This window comes from Drosophila suzukii, chromosome X (genome assembly GCF_043229965.1).
Source record: "Drosophila suzukii chromosome X, CBGP_Dsuzu_IsoJpt1.0, whole genome shotgun sequence".
Lineage (NCBI taxonomy): Eukaryota > Metazoa > Arthropoda > Insecta > Diptera > Drosophilidae > Drosophila > Drosophila suzukii.
This window is the reverse complement of record NC_092084.1, coordinates 18878220-18895500: the sequence shown is the minus strand read 5'-3', so window position 1 is coordinate 18895500 and position 17281 is coordinate 18878220. Positions and strand designations below refer to the sequence as shown.

The window sequence follows — 17281 nt, the reverse complement described above, 5'->3', positions numbered from 1 at the left end:
AACCCACATAATTTGATTTTCTGCATAAGCCTATCGTTAAAATGTTTAAGCTCCTATCTACAATAACATCCACTAATAGGTTCCCAGAAAAGTACACTCGAGAATTATTTGTATTTTATTTATTTGTAAGAGACAATGATTCAAGATTAATTTTTTTATTTATATACCATTTGTCAGATACTTTGTGCAGTACGAAAACGATCAAGAGAATTTCAAGAGAGGATCGTTGTGGGTGGTTTGGGGAGGGGGAAATGTGTGAGAGTGACAGATAGACAGGCATATATATATCAACTAAGGAGAATTACAATTATTTTAAGCATTAACAACCTCCCCCCACTCCGCTCATCTCAGCCCACCCATCGAATGCACTTCTCATGTTCCTGTCCATCAAAAAAATTAAATTTCTCCTTCCTCCAGTGGCTTGGAATTTTTGCATATCCATTATCCATTTTCCATTTTCACGACCTTGCCTTGCTTTGTTCTCGGGGATTGGGATTGGGTTCAACAAATTGGATTACTACAAATACCATAAGAATAGATAATATACATAGATATCGAAGTGAATGGTACGGTTAAGGGTATGGTTCCCGATTTCTAGCCAGAGCAGGCCGTGCACAAGGGCTTGTTGTCCTCGACGGCGAAGGAGCTGGCCGTGATGGGAGTGCCGCACTTCTGGAGGTTCCAAAAAAAAAAGGATTCTGTTATAATAAATTAAATTTAGGTTGTATTATAGGGGATAATCACCTTGCACTTGAAGCACTCGCGATGCCACTTGGCGTTCAGGGCCACGATCGCGTTTTCCGTGATCGGATTACCACATCCCGCACAGCGGGCGGCGAACAGCTGTTCAAAGTCCGCCCGGCAGTAGGGATGTCCGTCCCGCTCGTAGAAGGAGGTGCCCACCAGCGGCTTCTTGCAGGGTCCGTTGCACACGAAGCACTCCTCGTGCCACGACTGCTCCATGGCCTTGATGGTGCGCTGATTAAAGAGTCATTTATAAGGAAAAATATTACAAGAAATAATCACAATCATAATAAATAACCAATTTAACAACAGAGAATATTATTGTTTTTACCATAAATCTTACTCATTTAAAATGAAATCACCTAGAAAAACCTGTTTATAATTATTTCTATAAAGCTCACTTAATATTACAATATAGAAGTCAACTAATTAGCCTTCAAATCGTACATTACAAAATCTCTAGTGATTGAAAAGCACTTATAAAAGTGTCTAAAAGTAGGCATAGAAAAAGAACATCACACTCATAATTTACTGTTGCATACTTTTGGGCCCCTTTTACGAGTGCTCTCTTTTAAAATGTTTTCTATATATCTTAACAACTTAAAATATTGAAGAAAAATACAAAAATTATATTAATATCTTTTAAAAAAGCATTTAACATTTTATCTATAAGTATTTAGTAAAGGTTTATTAATAGTTATGAATAACATTGTGACAAGCATACTTTCAAGCTGTTCAATAAGTCGCAAAGTCAAAAGCCCAGCTACATTCAATAACCAATAACCAATAGTGCACACAATGTGCACATATAGAAATATTTATAATCATAATCAAAGCCAATCAATCGAGCACACACCCACGATGAGTTCAGCCCGACCTTGCGCAAATTTAAACAGCAAAAGTGGAATAACAAATGCTCTCCAAATAATTTGCAAGAGAAAACTGATGGAAAAAAGTATTTTTAGCCTTTCATAAAATGCAAATAATATTAAAACCTATGTTTTTCATAGAAAATCCTAATGTTAAAGATTTCTTCCGAATAATTCTAAAAAAAATAAACACGGAAGAGTTAAGCGATTATTCATCATCTTATTACTCATACTCATTTTAATATGCTGGAAAAATAATGGCTTGTTATGGTATATGAAATAGTTTAAGCAGCGTTAAAAGTTTCGTCTTGCAATTCCCAGAAGGCAATTAAAAATTATTTCCGATTTTTATTATTTTTAAAAGTGCTAAAACTGCAGTTTCGGTTTTTAGTTGTAAAGGTGGAAAATTGAATGCTTTCGTAAACGTTTAAGCGAATATAAAAATAGAAATATTCAGATACTTTCTTGCGTGTTTGGAAAATGTCTAGAAATGCGAACCGCAATCACTTCCTTAATTAAATCGTCACTAAGCATATACGAGCAGATATCCAAGTGGTTTTATGGCGCAGCGTATCTAGGTAAATGTTGACAGTATTCATTACAACGATGCTCATAAAGCGTCTAAGTTTATGGCAAACAGACGATGCGATTATTGAGGGAGAAAGAATGGCAGAATCACAGATGGCAATTGATATTTTGTACCCCTAGAAATAACATTTTGCTTCTAATCACGCTTATAGGGAATTTCCGGAGACCAACAAACTGGATTGGGTAGTGTGTGAAAATTGAAATACATTATCTGTCAGATTACAATTTATGAATTGATATAAACAGTATATTCAGAATAGGGAAAACTGTAGCACAAAATTACTTTATATTTATACTTATTTTAGTTCAAGGTTTATAAAAAGTTATATTAGGGCATTGAAAAAATAATGTGATGGTAAAAATAAATATATTTCCAGATTTTACCTAAATTGCCTAATATATAATATTAAATGCAGAAAAAATAACATAAGATGTATGACTATGCCTGTTATACCCTAATTATGTTAATCGAAAACATTTAATATTAAAATTAGAATTTTATGTACTCAAATGAACTATAAATATTACATTTTATATTTCCATATTTGAAGTTAATATAAACAGCAAAGCATTAAAATCACAGTGGATAAAATGTAAATTGACTATAAAATTAAAAGATGTATTGATTAACTTACTTATAGATATATCAATAGATTTTCCCTAACTGGATACTTAATTTAGTCTTAACTGATCACCATCCTAGAGACTTACTACTGTATGTATCTGGATAATAGTCCCAGTGGAACCTACCTCCAAGATGGGCTGCTTGCAGCCGAAGCAGGTGCCCGAGTAGTTCTTCACGAAGCAGTCGGAGCAGACGGGCTCGTCCGCCTGGATGTTGAAGGTGGCCTCCGAGATGGGCCGGTGGCAGTCCTTGCAGGCGAAGTGCTCCGGATGCCAGGTCATCCCCAGGGCCGTGATGATGCGCTGCTCGATGACCTCATTGCACTTGTGACAGACGGACGGCTCCGACTGGAAACAAACAAAAGAACAGGGGATAGAAGCCATTAATTTCGCACATTTCAAATGAAAATCACGTACTTCAAATATCTCATAATACACCATAATTCTGGACGATTTTTCTGGGAGCGGGCGCGTATGAGACTCATCTGAGTTTCAGCTCATCAGCAAGTTCAAAAACCGCAGAGACAGCTGCCGGCTTGATTTTACGTAACCCAATACCAAATGCCAAAGGCCCCAGTGCGAATATCAAAATATACACATATATAGGGTGTACTACAATATATAATACAACAATAAACGATGAGCATCAGCGTAAAATCATTTACAAAAGCAGCACCAATAATAACATTAATATATTATACAATAATGAGTTGGCCAAGTGGGTTGCCACCAAAGTTGTGAAAGGCGAACGTTCTAGGTCTTATATTTCTGGTAAACAATCTTTTGTTTAGATATTTCAATCTAAGAGATAAAAGATACAAAAATTCTGACTAATTCTGGTTGTTCTATAATCCACCATATCATTTCTTATCAAAAATCCTTTAATCATCCATCGATATAAAATATAAGGTAAAGAAATATTTAAATTATACTCATATAAAAAAGTTTACAACCTTTAATTTCAATTTGTAAGATATTTCTGTTAAAATATTTTAAAATGCTCAAACTTGAAGTGGTAAATTTCTTAAAAAAAGATAATTTAATTCTTTATCGATGCGAAATAAAATGTAAAGAAATATATTAACCATAGCTATATAAAAAACACATTTACTAACTTAAATTAAATTTTTTTTAGCTAAATAACAAGTTCTTAAAATATTTAACTGTCCTAAAAATAAAAAAAGTTAATGAATTTAAATCGACTGTTCTAAATGGAAATTGACCCCGAAAGTATGCAGTTTTTAATGGCCAAGCCAAGGGCCTTTTTGGCTGTTAGCACCTGCCGAAATTGGCCGTAGTTGTATTTTTTATCATATGTATTTTTAGGGCCAACACTTTGCTTTCCCCCTTTTGTTGGCCATGCTCAGTCGTTAGCTCTTAGCTTGGCCAACATTATGCTCGACTTTGGCCAACCATAACATTAGTGGCTTAGCACGTTTTGGCCATTATCACCTGAGGAACCACCCAGGAAATCGGATGAGAAGTCGGGTGTTGGCCAAGTTGCCACCCGCTTTAAACGGTTTACAAGTAGAACCCCAGCGATTGCTCATAAAAATGCAACCAAAGGCGGCCATAAATAATCGAAATAAAGTGAAATATCCGAAAATTGCAAGAGGATTTTCTTCGATGTTTTCATTGCGATTTTATTTACATTTCGTTATGTGTGTGCGGTAATTTTGAGAAATTTAATTTGCACCAATTAAACGCACATTTCCTCCGATTTTCTCTCTCTATTTTGGGTAACTTTTTTCTTGTTTAAAGTTTTGCGCCAGATGTAGCAACAGCAACAAGCATTTCTTTCTGCATTCGACGACGTCTCACTTAGATCATCGCTAGAGTTAGAATCGAATTAAACAAACACGCACGGGGAAGAGAGATGGGTATAGGCCGAGTGAAAGAGACGGGGCTAGGCCGAAAGAAAGAGACGGGGGCACTCTTAGGGGGCCAAGGGCAGCAGTTCTCGCACACTTCAAATGAGTTTGCTTGGATAAAGAAAACAATAACAAAAGGCCACACAACCAGAATACAAACCAAAAAAAAATCCAAGCAAAAAATAATTAAGCAAAATGTTCAGCGCTTAATGGGCAACAAACAAACAAACAAAATAAAACAAAATGTTTTAAGTAAATTGGGGGGATATTTTCTAAATCAAAGAAAACCAACAAAATATTATATTCTAAAATCAAAATACAAATATTACAAAATAAAATAAAATGCTATATGAAATGCTGTGTTTATATTTTCTAAGTCAGGGAAGTAAAACAATTATATACCAAAGTAAAACACAATGGTATAAGTAGGGCTTAATGTTTTTAAAATCAGGAAAATTAAAAAAAAAAATATTATATTTCGATATTAAAATAAATTTATACCCAAATAAAACAAAATGCTAGAGGTTAAGTGAATTGATATTTTTTAAATCAGGGAAATCCAACAGGGATTGGGAAATATCAAAATAAATATATTCTAAAACAAATTATATTCCAAAATCAAAATAAAATAAGTAAGAAAATAAATAATGCTATAAGTGAGTTGAGTTGATATTTTTTAAATCAGGGGAATCCAACAAAAAGGTATATTCTAAAATCAATGAAAATATATTCCAAAATAAAACAAAAGGTTATAAGAAAGGTGGGTTGATATTTTTTAAATCAGTGAAATCGAACAACATATTTCATTCTAAAGTCAAAACATACACATATTTATTAAAATAAAACAAAATGTTATAAATAGGGTGAATTTATTATTTTCAAATTGGGGAAATCCAACAAAATAATATATTCCAAAATCAAAATAAATTTAAGCCAAAATAAATCAAAATGCTATAAGTAGGATGAGTTGATATATTTTTAATCAGGGAAATCCAATTAAGAATTATATTCCATTCTCAAAAAAAAAAAATATATAACAAAATATAACATAAATCAATATTCCATTATCAAAATAAAATATATTCCAAAACAAAATAAAATGCTATAAGTAGGATGACTTCATATATTTTTAATCAGGGAAATCTAACAAAGAATATTATACCATTCTCCAAATAAATATATAAGCCAAGTTCAATGACCTTCTTCTCCCGGCTTAACCATATCTGAACCTATAAATTGAACTTAATAAAATCCAAGCCACAACTTAACCCACTGTCCCCCATCTTCTGCTTACTCAGTTCAGCTGGAATTGCAATTTTCACGTTTATTACGTTTCTGTTGACGATTTGCATTTCTTATCAGTTAATTGCCGCAATACTGCAAGCGATTCCAATATTTTCCCCGGAAAAGCAGCAAAAACAACACAAGCAGATGAACAAAAAAAAGCACCTAACAATTAAAACAAAAAAATATAATACAAATAAAAATAAAAACAATACATCAGAGGCCACCGGCCAACAAGTCGAAAACAATTTTACAGTTTCTTTCTTTTTTTTTTGTTTATTCATAGGCGATAATTAAAATATTGAATGCATGAATCATGGGTGGCAAAGCGAATTTTACAGCGGTATTGGGTGGCAATTCGAGGGGGTGGCATCAAGTGCTCTCGATTGTTGTTATTGTTCGCTCGGCGGCCATCAATCAGAGTTGTCAATCAGCGAGGAGCAGCGGAATATATGCTATTCGGTATATGGAATACACATTGCCTTGGAATCGGTTAAATCGTGGCAGCAGAAGCCTCCGATGAGCAGAAATCCCCCGCACACACTCTAAACATCGCGTGGCCCACTAGGCGTATACGTAATGGCCATTTATCCCATTTAAACTGTGAGTGAAATGCCGAAATGGCTTTGTAATATACGGCAAATTGTGTATAAATAAGACAATCTGCAGGAAAACTTTGCGGAAGATGGATGGGGCGGATTATGCCAAGGCTTTAAAATGGCAAAAAACATTTACAAATTTTCTAAGAAAAATCAGACTAAGGTAAAAATGGATTTAAAGATCTGCTAACATAAATTAAGACAAAAGGAAACATAGCATAAATTTATCAAATTTATAGAAAGTACAATTTACTGAAGAAAATTAAAGATATTAACTTATGGCAACAGGAAGGGATCAGAAAATGGGATATGTATATAACTAAACCACTGAAACTGTGAAGTATTTATAGAAAAATTATTTAAAATTAAGTTATGTTGGTCTTTTAGCCTAAGAATAAATAAATAAATAAGTAAGTTATATTGGGTTTAAAATGAATCATAAAAATACTGATATCAAAACAATAGGTAAGTCCTAAACCACTGAAACTGTAAAATATGTATACAAAAATTATATAAAATTAAGTTATATTAATCTTTTAACCTAGGAATAAATAAAAAAAATAGCTATGTAAGTTATGTTGGCTCTAAGATGAATCATAAAAATACTGATACCAAAACAATATGCTTATTGTTAATAGTTTGTTTAGCCAACTTTACAAAAGCCCTAGTTTCAATAGAACAAAACCTCAGCGAGACAATCGAGTTGTTCGGAACACTTTTTCATTCAACTATTAAGAAAACTATTTAGAGATCACAATGCCAAAGTCTAACAACTTGGGGAGCTCAGAAAAAGTGCCAAGCCCAAGACTAGCATTAATTTCCGTGCTGCTAGTGGGGTGAATAAACCAATTTAGTTTATCACTACTCCAGAAACCATCACTCTCTCCCCGATCTCGATTTCGATCACGATTACTATATAGTATGGCCTGGTGATGATGACGATAATGATGATGACTCTTCAAAACCTTCTGGTTAAGCAGGCTCGCCAAAGTGGCTGATTTATATGGCTCATTTTATTAAGCGGACAACGAATAAATCGCTTTGTAAATTGATGATATTTTTTTGTGTGTGTAAAAGGCGAGGGATGATATCATCGGAACGGAGATATTCTGGGCTTAGCTTAACCTAAGGTCGGTAAATATGTACATATATAAAATATGTGTGTGCAGCGGTGTATATATATGGAAAGCGAGGCCCTTAATCCACCACTTTTGCTTTCGCCCACTGATAAACACTCTTCGAAACTCGAATATTTTCCAAAACACGACTTGAAACGCCCACTTGGCAGACACTTGGTAACTCTTGAAAATCGTTTTTTCGCGGGCTTACTATTTTTTTATATTTCTTTTTTTTTTAGTATGGTAATTAACATAAAGTCTAATATGGCAAGGCAAACCATATTCGAGTGTGCGTGAATTGTATTTTTGTTTGTTTTTTTTTTCCGTTTTTTTTTTGTATTTTGTTAGCCAAAAGCCAGATGGATGACAATTTCAGTTGGTTTTAGTTGATTTCGCTGGCAGTTGACACTCTCAAAATTCCGCTCACACACATGTGCCATGAATCTTGCACATGGAAAGCAGAAAACTGAAAACTTTCAGGCCCAAAAACCGAAAGCGGAAAATCCAAGCACAGCACACACACACCGAATGGGTGGCCCATGCGGCGTATGAGCAATCTCCAACCTGTTTGAAAAACGCCCACGCCGAAGATTGGAATTGGGAATCGGAATGGGATTGGGTTTGGGACAGCCAGCTGGGCGACCAGTTGGAAAGTAATTTGAATTTGGAGCACCCAGCCTCCCACAGCCCACTCTTTTTTCAGCCCCCGCCCCCCCAAATGGTTCATACATTTCACTTACCATTTTGTTAGCTGCTTTTGCTGCCGTTGCTTATGTGCTTTTGCGTTGAAATTTGAACTTCAAAAAAAATGTTTAAAAAAATATAGTTGACATTAGTTGCAAGTAACGTGGTGTTTGGGTGAAAACAAACGGGTGAATGGATAAACACAAGCAAAAAATAAAAACACATGAATTACACAGCCTACTTAAAGAAAAGATTAAGCCTATAAGTCACTTTTAAAAAACCAATGTTATTTTAATCATTTAAGAAACATTTAAAATGAAAAACCTATTAGTTCTTAAGTTACAAAATTTAGATACTTCTTTTTTAATATTGCAAGTCTAAACAGCCTTAATATCCAAAAGATAAATATATGTAAATATAAAATCATCTATAAGGTAATATATCTGCTTTTTAATAATTTAAATCTATTTTCTGATAAAACTTCTATAATTTAATATCAAATATAATTTCCTTTGGATATTTATGAAGTGAAACAATATCCTCTATAAGGTTTTTTTAATACATTAAATTTATTTTCTCATAAAACTTCTGTAATTTAATATCAAATATAATTTCCTTTGGATATTTATGAAGTGAAACAATATCCTCTATAAGGTAAAATGTCAGTTTTTTAATACATTAGATTTATTTTCTCATAAAAGTTCTGTAATTCAATATCAAATATATTTTTGTTTTAGATATTTATGAAGTGAAACAAAGTCATCTATAAGGTAATATATCAGTTTTTAATACATTCAATTTTTTTCTCATAAAACTTCTGCAATTTAATATCATATATATTTTTTATTAGATATTTATAAAGTACTGAAAACTGCCAAATCACACCTCGTCAAAACAAAGTAACCCTCTTGGCAAAGGCTGTCAAACAAAAAGGCAACTTCGAAACACAAAAAACAGACGGCTTCAAACGATTTAAGTAATTGCAGCAAATATTAATAAGTCCCCCCCCCCCCTCGGATTTTGCGTAGATATTTTTTGTTTGTTTATTTTTTTGTGCTTTGTGTACCGTACAAATTTCAGTTGAAAACCGGGATAGAAAGGGCAGTGGCGGCAATAAAACACGCGAAACTTTTGGCAGAGCGCGAAAAAAATAGAGTCCAGCGAAAGAGGAAAAAAGCAGCGCGAATCGTAAATCGCAAATCGTATATAGGTGTATATAGAGTGTTGTGTATCGGATCGGATCGAATCGAACCGAACCGGCGAGCGTCGACCAAGAAACTGAAACTGAACCGCCGACTGTCGGCGTGCGAGGCAGCGCAGCGGCAGAGGAGCAACAGAGGAGCGACAGAGGAGGAGCAGCGACGGTATGGAATTGGAATTGGTGGGACCGGAGCTGCTGCTGCCGGCTCTGCCGACGTCGACGTCGCGTCAGTTGGTGCGCAGGCGCAGTGTCCGCGAAGCGTTGACCGCCAGGAGTCAGCGGTACAGGAGTGCCGCCCAAGCAGCGAGCCCCGCTCCCGTCTCGGCCCCCACTTCCGCTGCCAAGAGGAACCGACTTCCGCCCCCCGGCACCGGAAACATCGCCAGGGTGCAGCCCAGCAGTAACACCACCTCCAGGATCCGGCGGGATCGGGAGGCCCAACGGGTGCCAGTCCCTAAGCCACCGCGGCAAATACTCTCTGCTAGGGTAAGGTTCATCATTATAATCCTTGTCCTTGTTATATCAATATTAAGGATATTTTACCATTTATATATATATTTAATATTTACCCAATCAGTATTATATTATTCCTAACATAAGTTCTTTATATATTACCTATAACATTCTTCCTATGCTTAGGCATAACATACTTCCTATGCCGTACGCTATAACGTATTTTAATTATATCGATATTAAGGATATTTTACCATTTATGTATCTATTTAATATTTACCTAATCAGTATTATATTATTTCTGAAATAAGTTCTTTATATAATATATTACCTATATCATACTACCTATGTAGTACGGATGAAAACATTTTATATAAATCTTAATCTGATTAGATATACATCCTAATTTTTAGTTTTATTTATATCGATATTAGGGATATTTCACCATTAACGTACCTATATAATATTAACCTAATCATTATTATATTATTCCTAAAATACGTTCTTTAGATATTACCAATAACATACTACCTATGTAGTCCTGAAGATAAAAACAGATTTGGCATTTTATTTAGATGCTAATCTGTTGAGATATATTTGATCCTAATTTTTTTCACACATGTAAGAGGCTATAAAAATTAATCTGTGAACATATCTTAATTATTATCAAAAAGTTTTTGCAATTATATCACCCATTATGTTCTGTAATATCATATAGCTTTTTATTCATCATAAAATATAATTGAACTTCATATTACATAATTTAAGACTTTTATAAAAATGTCAACCAACCATAGTTTTCGTAATTCTCATTAATGATTTTAAAATATATCAAAAAAATGACGAAACAATGTAGAAGTTCCGAATTTTAAGTAATTAATACAGTTTATATGCACAAAATCATGTCTTATTGTATTGTCTTTAACTTATACATATATGTGTATATGATATTATAGCAATTATTGAATCTTAAGTTCTAAGACAATAATCTTAATGCCTTTCACTGTAAAAATAGCTTTTAATAAATTTAAAATGAAATAAAAGTTAAATATATTACCATTGCTTACAGGCCCTTGGCATCTCTAATCCTTATAAGGAAGACCAGCCGGCGAAGGAGCGACGATCGGTGACCCAGCGGAGTCGTCGTCCGGAGGTCAAGACCCGGAATCAGCCGCATCCAACACCGGCCACCGCCCGCCCTTTCATCGGTGGGAAGTACACTCAGCCGCAGCCACCACCCACTCTCCGAAAAGCTGCCCCCCCTGCAGCGACTCGCAAGACCCGCCCATGCCTGCGAACCGTCCGCGCCAAGGTCGACTCGTACCTGTGCCCCCACCTCTCCAGATCACCAAGCCCACCCCCTCAGCCCGCTCGATCCGCTCAGCCCATGAAGAAGAAATCCATGGCGGAGGCCCATCAGCAGTTGGAGCTGCTGCTCTCGCGGATCGAGCGGTCCGGCGACTATCAGCCACCCCCTCCGCCCGCCGAACTGGCCAGGAGAAGGGGCGGGACCAAGGTCGCCAAGGGGGCCAGCCGCCAGATGGCGCAACCACCACCAGTGCCAGCTGGCTCACCAATGATCAGCGCTCGGAGGAACTACACTGGGTCAAGATCTTATTCGAGGATCGCCACGGAATCGCTGGAGCAGCAGGACGGCGATCACCTGTCCCATGTCGTACCGCTCGTCCAGAATCCGCAGTGTCTGCCGCCGGAGAAGCGGGATGCGCTGCTGGAGCTTCTGCAGCGAGCCGGGCAGCACGACAAGGGCATTGTGGACATTGTGGGCAGCTCCACCGGAGATCCCTCCCGGGACACCATGCTCATGCTGCTCCAGATGCTGTGAGTATATCTGAAAATTTTTACAAAAATTTTAAAGAAGGTTTTGAATCCAAGAAACCCTTAGAAACAGAGATATTTTATTTGTAGTATATAATTCAAGGGATACCTTAAATAATAAGGGTTAATTAACAGTAGATTTTTTCTTTTATAGAAACTTTTATTATAGAAAAGTAACTTATAACCAATATCAGTTAGCTTTTTCAGTTGCAGTTATAAAATTGATTCGGTTATTACGGTTCAAACGGTATAATGGTTACGGTTTCGGTTGGCTACCCAGGTGGCAGCAATGTCTAAAAATAATAATCAAATAATGTTTCTCCAGAAGCTGTACGTGCCCCTTACAACCGAGGTGCAACATGTAGAGTCTATAATTGTATCAAGAAATTTGCAATATGGTCTAACATATTTGCATTTTACATCTTGAAGTAGGAATTTTTTCATTTTATATTTTCCAATTCTTTCTACTTCACTTTTTGCATAAGACTTTCTTTGAAAGATTTAGTTTCTAGCGGTTTCATGTTTGTTATGCATTATATTATGCTATGCTTAACCAATTTAATTATGAAAATTTTGTATGTGACTGAAGGAAAATTTTATTTAAAATACAAAACGACCACTTAAATTCGATTTAAATTAAATTTCTTCTTCCTTTTTCAATAATTAATATATACTAAGTTTAAATCATGAGGCTAAAATAATTTGAAGTCACTGTTATTTATGCTGCTATTTGTTTAACCGCCACTGTTTACGAGGCAGCGGCGTTGGGGCGCTGCGACTGCGCCGCGGCAGAGGCAATGGCAGCGCCAAAATGATGTCATCGCCGGTCGTCAGCTGAGAGAGTGTGGGAGAGTGGGAGTCAGCTGGCAATGCTCCTCCGCTGACGCCATCGTCGCTGCCGGCGTCGCTGCCGATGGAGTTACTCATATATTCATTTACCCATACTAATTCACATCAGCCGGCGTCTAAGCAACAACAACAACAACAAGAAAAGCAAGAGAATACCTAAAACAGGAGCAACAACAAGAACAACAAGGGCCACTGGTTGTTTTGGTTTTTGTTTTGTTTTCCTTTAGTTGGGGCTCTAAAACCCTCTCTCTTTCATGACTCTCTTGTTTGACCCTTTTTTTATGGTGACTACACTTGGGAATTTATTCGACATTCTTAATACCCTACAGTAAAAATATAGTTTCATTTGTTAAAAATACTGACATAATTTCGAATTTATAGGTCAATTTTGATATAACATTAAAATGAACTTTATTGCAATCATATCATTTTAATATCTCTTTAAAATTGACTAACTTATTTTAGCTGGCTGGTTAAAGTATCAAATTTATTCGACAATCTTAATACCCTTCAGTAAAAATATAGTTCCACTAATTAAAAATACAGACATAATTTCAAAATTATGGGATAAATTTTATACAACAATAAAATGCATTTTCTTTCACACCTACCATTTTAAAATCTCTTTAAAATTGACTAACTTTTGAAGCTGTCTGGTTAAAGTATCCAACAGCTTCAAGCTAAATTTAATACCATAATTTTGAAATTTATTGTTAAGTAATAATTTTATTGGGTGGAATGTTATGACGTGCTTAAATTTCTAACATTTTCCTTATTATTGTTTCACTTATCAATTTTATTGCAGTCAAAATAGCGCCATAAAAAATAACAGCCCCTAAAAAAGATAAAGAGCCAATTTATATAATAAATTAATTAAAAGGAAATGATGGTAGAGAAATATTATTTATAGCTTTGATACTTTAAACTTTGTTATGTTATGTTATTCAAAATTAGTAAATACTCAAATATTATACAACGCGTTGTAATTTTTCAAAACCTTATCAGCTCAAGGAAACCCCCTAAACTATTATCAGTTACTACTTTTTTGCTCTAAGCTGTATGACGACTTGAAGCTAAGATGCTAAGCTTCTTTTTATTTAATTTAATTTCCATTTAACTCTGTTAATTGTTTTCATGAGAATATTACGCCATTGCATTTTAATTAAATCAATCAAAATCTTAGGTACATTAAATACCGCATTTTGTGTCCGTAACTTGTGATTGAGAGGCTTAGTTGTATCTAACTGTTAAGATAGTCAAAAAGTCGGTGACTAATGGCAAGTTCAGGGTCGCCTCGCTCTACGCTGCTCTCCCTCTGATATTTCGGATTACTGGCTTTATATGGTTCTGGTTTTTGGGTCATTACTGGCTCCACCGCTAATGTCTCATGTCTCACATTTTTTTTTTAGGATTTTATTGTCTTTGGTGTGCAAATTTAGCAGTTATATTTTTTTTTTCCTTTTGCAATTCGGTCTTTTGCTGATATGAAGAAGGCCCGTAATCAAATACTACGATCGCCGGGCGCTAATCGACAACTGTTTGCAGTTGGAATTTGCGATATAAGGCCGTATATATATGGTGTGCATATACTGTACTGCTGGGTATGTGTGGCTATATTTACCCAACCGAACTCCGACAATCGTCTGATTTTGGTTAATGGCAGGGGTGCTATAAATAGTGATGGGCTCTACCTCCTGAAACCCTTTTGCCCTTTCGATATACAATCACCTATGAGTCCAAGAACTCCCATTTATTTCGTCATTTTCTCCACTTTGGTTTTTTGTTTTCTTTTTCTAGCCAAGTCTATTTTTTTTTTGCTGTTGCTGATGCGCTTTATTTGTTTGATCAATAAATTTGGCTTTGCCATTTAGCGAACGAATCGCCCCATCTTTTTGTGCCAGAGGGTTGCCTCATCGGGCGGTGTTTATTAATTAATTCTTCTACGGTTTTTGGCTTCTCCATTTCCAAGTTTGATTGTGTCATATTATTTACGTGCGCTATCACTGCGATTGAAAGGAGGGGGGTTTCCAAAACAAAATAATGGGGGGGGGGGGGAGGATGGGAGGCCTGGGAGCCACAACCTTAACCCCAGTGACCCAGGCCATGAATAAAGGAACTAATGAATGAATGACTGAATCGCATAATCATACTCTATTCAACCAACCGGTTACTTTGACTTTATCATCCTCTTTTGCAATAAGTTTGGTAGTGCACTTAAATTTGAATTCTAAAATATGTTTTTAAAATTTTGGTTTTCAATCTTAATATTGTATAATAATCAAATTATATTTATCAACTTTATTTTCAAATTTTGAGAGACCTAAAATATTTAAAAACACCTTTAGGAAGGGTCTCCATTAAACAATTTGTATCTCTAATAATTTAAAATTATTAAACCTACTTATGTATTAAATATTAAAGTATACAGTGCTACTTCTAAAAAATATTCGAATTATAGAATAGAATTTATACTATCGACTTGTAGAAACTTAGGGACGTTAGTTAGGAAATTGGTAATTGTATGCATTTTCCAGTCGAGAGCAATTTCTAATTTGAAAAATCTCTACCATCTATTAGGTTGCAACCGTGTTTAGATAGGAGGGGCTACCATTTATAATCCCTTCTTTTTCACTTCAAAACTTTACTCACCAAAGATGCACAGGTTAATGCTAGCAGTCTTTAAGAGGGTATTTATAAATAGAGGTTAGCCTGACGCGATTTGTTTTAATTTTCCTATTTTTGACATTGGCCTTGGGGCCTCTGCCCCCAACTATCACTGCAGAAAGGGGAAGTGGAGTGGGTGGCTGGGAGGTTTGTTGTTTGGGAATTGGGTCTTCCATCGAGGACCTCGTGTGCAGTTCCCGGAGGGGTAAGAAAACTTGCGTGACGGCAGCCCATATGAAAGCTAATGCCAACAGCTCCCCGGACACCCCTTTCCCGGACAAAAAGCCAAGCTGATGCAATAACTCAACTTGATCTATACTGGGGATACAAGTTTAGGTTTGATATTATCATTTCTATTCTTGACTAAGGGTGTAAGTTTGAACCTTCTTATAAAATCCTGTATCTACATATATCAAACATGGAAAATACTATAAAATAATTAAATAATAGAACTTTATAGAATGAATAGAACTATTTAAAGTTCTAATTTGATTTATTTGCTCCATTTCCGTAGACCCCTCAGCCTGGACGAGTCCCCTTACAAGGAGAAGTTCTGGGAGGGACATCACTATCTGAAGGAGCGCCAGAAGCTGCGCCAGAAACTCCCTCCCGGTGACGAGCGCCTCAAGGAGGTGAAGGTCCTGCGAGGCCCCGATGGTCGGATGTTCTTCTCCCGCACTTTGGAGGAGGAGCTGAAAGACGAGAAGAAGGTGCTGGATTTCATGGAGGCGGAGCTTCGAAAGCAGGAACCAGGACGTAATGAGCCAAGCGGGAATTTACTGGGGCAATCCTTGGACTATCATCCTCTGAACGAGCGTCAGGAGCAGGCGTTGCGGGAACGAGTGGAACTGGAGCGGGAAAAGCAGCTGGTGATCAACTGTCGGGAGGAGCGTCGTTACAAGGATCAGCTAAAGGAGCAGAATAGTTCATGGGGTGCAGGAGGAGCTCCTTCCCTGGAGCAACCCTCTCATCTTCGAGAGATTCAATCCGAGAATCCCAATTCCACTACACCCGCTGATCCGTGGAAGCAGATCCTCCAGGATCGGAACCGCTTTCAAGCCCACTGCAATCGCAGCTGTTTCTACAACAATTCGCGCAGCTCAGCGCCTTGGAAAATATATGCCAAGTAAGAAACACTCCCTTAGCTATTAGCATTAAAGTTAAAAATAATATTTTATATCCAATATTTTACATTAATAATAATTTCTTATATGTACTCTTCCTTTTAGAGTGGCCAGCAAGCTCAGTTCGCAGCTTATCGAAAGTGTGGACGTTGAATTTCATCGCAGCGTGGCTAATTATATCAAAGACTTTGTAGCCTACAAATGCAACACCAAATAGGTACACCTACCATCAGCGACTTTCCTCATCACTGCCCAACTTATCACATTTTACAGAAGTGGACCCAGAGTTTTTACAATTTACTACTCTTTCATTGTAGCTTTGTAGCTATATTTATCCTGCCACAAATTGACAAATTGTAAGTGTAGTACAAATTGAATATTTAAAAAATTGTATAGAAAAAAAAATCAAGTTAATAAAAAATTATTGTATTAATGGAGTAACGAGAGAATTAAATATTTATTTACTGTGGATCCTAAAAGTAGGCAAACTCATATGTATTGCAATTTTTTATAGCAGCAATTGGCACACAATACAATAACTTTGTGATTTTCTTTGTATGTGTAAAATCCACTGGGTACACTGTACGTGTTGCGGCAAAGATTTCCTATACCCGCTTAATGGTTTGTGGCCAACCGCTGTTTAAATGCCTAATTGAAAAACAATTGAAAGACGTAATTCCATTAAAACACATTTAAGTCGTAAACCACAAATAATCATTTGAGTTTTATTTAATGAGTACTCATTTTTATTATTTATAAAAAAAAATATGTTT

The 17281-nt window shown here is 35.9% G+C and overlaps 2 protein-coding genes and 1 long non-coding RNA gene across 7 annotated transcripts; 2 read left to right on the top strand and 1 right to left on the bottom strand.

Moving 5' to 3' along the window:
* Window positions 1-104: 104 nt before the first annotated feature.
* On the bottom strand, window positions 105-9633 carry LOC108005482 (transforming growth factor beta-1-induced transcript 1 protein). 4 transcript variants are annotated; one of them, XM_017068784.4, is made up of 5 exons: window positions 9448-9633; window positions 8438-8494; window positions 2952-3173; window positions 745-978; window positions 105-672 (listed from the first exon to the last, which is right to left on the bottom strand). In XM_017068784.4, the coding sequence occupies exons 2-5, from the start codon at window positions 8438-8440 to the stop codon at window positions 595-597; spliced, it is 537 nt and encodes a 178-aa protein (XP_016924273.1). In that variant the 5' UTR covers window positions 8441-8494; window positions 9448-9633; the 3' UTR covers window positions 105-594. The 4 variants fall into 4 exon arrangements, with proteins under 4 accessions (XP_016924273.1, XP_016924272.1, XP_036677102.1 ...); XM_017068783.4 differs by having other exon boundaries at window positions 9453-9633; XM_036821207.3 differs by lacking the exons at window positions 8438-8494; window positions 9448-9633 and adding an exon at window positions 3243-3281 and having other exon boundaries at window positions 105-517; window positions 571-672.
* LOC136117317 (uncharacterized) lies at window positions 6282-7631 on the top strand. 2 transcript variants are annotated; one of them, XR_010654811.2, is made up of 2 exons: window positions 6282-6583; window positions 6650-7631. It is a non-coding gene; the product is annotated as an uncharacterized lncRNA (long non-coding RNA). The 2 variants fall into 2 exon arrangements; XR_010654812.2 differs by having other exon boundaries at window positions 6639-7631.
* Window positions 9634-9716: 83 nt separating the features above from the next.
* LOC108005107 (uncharacterized) lies at window positions 9717-16935 on the top strand. The gene is made up of 4 exons (XM_036821204.3): window positions 9717-10068; window positions 11105-11874; window positions 15899-16510; window positions 16614-16935. Exons 1-4 carry the CDS (start codon window positions 9748-9750, stop codon window positions 16723-16725), a joined length of 1815 nt encoding a protein of 604 aa, XP_036677099.2. The 5' UTR covers window positions 9717-9747; the 3' UTR covers window positions 16726-16935.
* Window positions 16936-17281: the final 346 nt, after the last annotated feature.

Coding starts and splice junctions, on each gene's coding strand:
- LOC108005482 (XM_036821206.3), bottom strand. CDS start 3,266: ATGGTGTATTATGAGATATTTGAA. Junction 3,174..3,242: donor TGTATTATGAGATATTTGAA/GTACGTGATTTT, acceptor GTTTGTTTCCAG/TCGGAGCCGTCCGTCTGTCA. Junction 979..2,951: donor GCAAGCAGCCCATCTTGGAG/GTAGGTTCCACT, acceptor CTCTTTAATCAG/CGCACCATCAAGGCCATGGA.
- LOC108005107 (XM_036821204.3), top strand. CDS start 9,748: ATGGAATTGGAATTGGTGGGACCGGAGCTGCTGCTGCCGGCTCTGCCG. Junction 11,875..15,898: donor CTCATGCTGCTCCAGATGCT/GTGAGTATATCT, acceptor CCATTTCCGTAG/ACCCCTCAGCCTGGACGAGT. Junction 16,511..16,613: donor CCTTGGAAAATATATGCCAA/GTAAGAAACACT, acceptor TCTTCCTTTTAG/AGTGGCCAGCAAGCTCAGTT.